At 47.0% G+C, this 3,715-nt stretch overlaps 1 protein-coding gene across 1 annotated transcript; it reads right to left on the reverse strand.

Moving 5' to 3' along the window:
• Positions 1 to 1,133: 1,133 nt before the first annotated feature.
• Positions 1,134 to 2,744, reverse strand: LOC132398981 (UDP-glucuronosyltransferase 2C1-like). Its single transcript, XM_059978817.1, has one exon. It carries the CDS (start codon positions 2,742 to 2,744, stop codon positions 1,134 to 1,136), a length of 1,611 nt encoding a protein of 536 aa, XP_059834800.1.
• Between the last annotated feature and the right edge of the window lie 971 nt (positions 2,745 to 3,715).

The following is a 3,715-nucleotide window of genomic DNA, read 5'->3' on the forward strand; positions in this document are numbered from 1 at the left end:
TTCTGCAATTCACTGGCACTGGCAGGTAATGGTGCGTAACAGATAAGTGATGGAGTTTTAATTGATATTTATTTTAAGAATTTAAGTATATTAAATTGCTTTATAATTTTCTATTATACTCGACAGATTTGTCAAGGACACTAAAAGGAAATTAAAACGTAATATTGTAGCGGTGTGCTACACGCAGCGCTAAAATTACGACACCGAGTTGGTAACTGCAGTCGAAGGAAAAAACTTTATTCGAAATCCTCAGCCTCACTTTTAAGCCTCCCTCAACCTGCCCCCCGTGGCGCAGAGGCTCCAAAGCTCTGTGCTCGCAAACCCCCGTAGGCTATCTAATTGTGAGCCGGTTCGGATGTGCCAGGAAATGGGTCGCCACAATATCTGGTATTACATAATCAGAGATGCCTTACAGAGAGTAACGTAGCGTCAGGCATCTGTTATGAACCCTGCCTGCTCTACTGCTGTGAAAAAGGATTATTCTTTGCTAAACTTGTTATAATTAAAAAATGCCTAGTCTTGGGGAGAGCTATGTGAACATAGACAGAGCAAGAAGACCAGACGACAGATTTCAATACATCCAACAGAGGATAATGAGTGTGAGCGTCGGATCTGAACACTCTCTCAAAATACAGAATATCCAATGTCAAACCAAGAATGGCTCGTGCCAGCCAGGCCCACTCTGAACCCCGGCGCTGTACTACTGCTCCATCGCACCACAACTCCCACCCCGCACCACAATCCCCCACCCGGCGCTCTTGTCGGCCTCAAAGGCAGCTGTCACACTCCGAGCAGTGAATAATTCATAACGGTGGGAGCACCACAGGAGGGCAGGGATTTCACTGTATTCCCATCTAGTATTGTACAGCCTGAGCAGGAATCCGTGTTAAAGTTGAGTGGTGGGGCACGGAGGTTGATGAAAGCTCAGGCCTACTTAAAGAGCAGTGAGTAATTCAAACTTGCAATTCATAAGTGGATCCTTGGATGTATTTGGAAATAGGACAAAAAGAACCGGACAGCTTGTTGCTTAATCTTTTATTTGTCTGTTGACGAGAGAACAAAGTCTGGTGCACTGCGAACGGGAAAGCAGATAATGAACTAACTCCTATTCTTACCGCAGCTCATTCGTTCATTTAGTCCAGTTTCCTCTTCCTCCCCGAGCACACTTTGACAAATAATGCTTTTAGAAATTTAAATGCAAGATAAAGGAAAAGCCCCATGAAAACCACAATAATGGTAAACACATCCAGTGAGTGGTACTGACAGAATGGCAGATCATTACCCACGGCTCTAAAATGAGGAGCCCCCCGGTGCCTTATTGTGTATTCAATCCAGAAAGCAGCCAACTCCATTGGCCGCACTGGAACGTCCCGGTGCAAGGCGGATAATCGTTTCATGTTCTCTGCATAGGAAGGGTTTTCGATGACTGTCTTCACTGCATGGAAAATATCATGGCTTTTAATGTGAGCCAAGTCTAACATGACCGCTGCTCCTCGGGTTTTGAGACGCAGAAGGTTATCATATTGATCACCAAGTATTGGAATACCAACCACGGGGACCCCATGATAAATGGCTTCATAAAGCCCATTCTCACCGCCGTGAGAGATGAACGCTTTTGTTTTCGGATGACTCAGCAGGTCATTTTGAGGAAGCCAACTCATTATCTTTGTGTTGTTTCCCAATGTTGAGGGTAGTGCTCCAATATACCGCCAGATCACCCTTTGAGGGAGCCCGGCCAGTCCTGTTGCGATTTCACTCGCCACTTCTCGCGGAAGCATGCCCACCACACTTCCCAAGGAGAAGATCACCACGCCATCCTCGCCAGAATTGTCCATGAATCGCTGCAGATCAGCAGGGAGCGGTCGCCCCGGACCGCACTGGATACCTCCGATGTAAATCAGGTTTGGCATGGTCGGCCGGGGATACTCAAAAACAAAATCAACCTTCATTAAGACGATATCAACCTTTCGATAAAGTTCTTCCACGGTAATGTCATCATTGAGGTAAAGCTGACAAAGGCGATTGTAAGTTGGGTAAATGTAGAAGCTGTTTATGAATTTAGCCAGTCCATATATCAGTACATTCTTCAATCTGCCCAAAAGCGACATTCTGTCGCTCAGACGTGAATTTAACATGGGAACAAAGGAGAGTGGCGACGGGGCGAAGTTTAAATGGACGTCCCCGGATATCATCCACCTGCCGAAAAACACCAGCGGTGTGTCAAGTACATGGGACAGCATGGCACCGGCTGCATGGTAAGGGTCGGCCAAAACGACGTCAAATCTTCCAGCTTTCAGCCGATCCGTCAAAGCGCGATCCTCGAACAGTCCCTGAATGAACGGAAAAGTCACTACAATATTGATGTAGTACAGGGTGCATAAGGTCCGGAAAGCGTGGATGCTGGAGAGGAAACCATCTTCCACGTACAGCAGTTTGAAGATAATATCATGAATCTCTTCCTCAGTATAAGAAGCGTGCGGCTGACCTCCCGGAATACGGATGGTTTCCATGGTGAATTTTTCAGACGTTGCCTCAACCCTCAGCGAACTGTCGCTCCTCAGCACTGTCACCTCATGCCCCCTCTCCACCAGTTCCAGAAGCAGGGATTTCATGATAATCCAGTGGCTCCAGTCTGTGGAGATTGCAAGAATTCTTGCAGCATCTGGGTTGGGAATCCTTGAGGAAAATAATAGCAGAGACGTCAACAGAAGGGTCTGAAAACTTGCTCGGCTTTTATTTGACATTTTTGCCTACGAATTGCAAACGCTGGTTCTTTACTTTTGCTGAAACCGGTAGTTAAGATTTCAAATTACACTTCCTGATCATTTATTCTCGGTGGCTGCCAGTACTGTTTTATATTCTGACCCGAACCTGAACCTAAACCGCAAACATGAGAAAATCTGCAGATGCTGGAATTCCAAGCAATACACAAAAAATGCTGGGGGAACTCAGCACATGAACTATGGAAAAGAGTGCAGTCGAGGTTTTAGTCCGAGATGCTTCAGCAGGGTCTGGGGGAAGTAAAGGTGAGGACTGGGTTTAAAAAGTGGTGTGAGGGGAGGCAGAAACACAAGGTTAAATGTGAAACTGGGAGGGGTGAATTCCTCCAACATTTTGTGTATGCTGCAGCAATTAAACCATTTTTGTATTCATGCGCTAAAAGTTTTGAAAAGAAACTCGAGCTGAGTTGCTACTTACATTGGAATAAAAGAAACCGTGTGGCGACCCATTTCCTGGCACACCCGAACCGGCTCACAATTTGCCAGCGTTCCGGCTAAGGTAGATAGCCTACGGGGGTTTGTGAGTACGTGTCTTTTGGAGCATCCGCGCCACGGGGGGCAGGTTGAGGGAGGCTTAAAAGCAAGGCTGTGTAGTTCGAATAAAGTTATCTTTGACTACAGTTTAACGACTCCGTGACGTTATTTTAGCGCTGCGTGTAGCACACCGCTACAATTGGTGACCCCGACGGTCTAAACGATTTTTGGACCAGAGATGACCGACCAAAAAGCGGCCTGTTCATGTGGTTTCGTTGAAACTGCCTGGTTTCTGGACGCCGCGACCTCACCTATGGTTCCAGCAAGCCGAAGCCCAATTCCACGTTCGGCAGATAACCTCAGAGGACACCCGTTATTACTACGTGGTGAGCTCCCTCGACCAGGACACAGCAGCCCAGGTTGCGGAGTTCGTACAGTCTCCCCCGGCAAGTACACGGAAT

Source organism: Hypanus sabinus, chromosome 9 (assembly GCF_030144855.1).
Source record: "Hypanus sabinus isolate sHypSab1 chromosome 9, sHypSab1.hap1, whole genome shotgun sequence".
In the NCBI taxonomy this organism is placed as follows: Eukaryota; Metazoa; Chordata; class Chondrichthyes; order Myliobatiformes; family Dasyatidae; genus Hypanus; species Hypanus sabinus.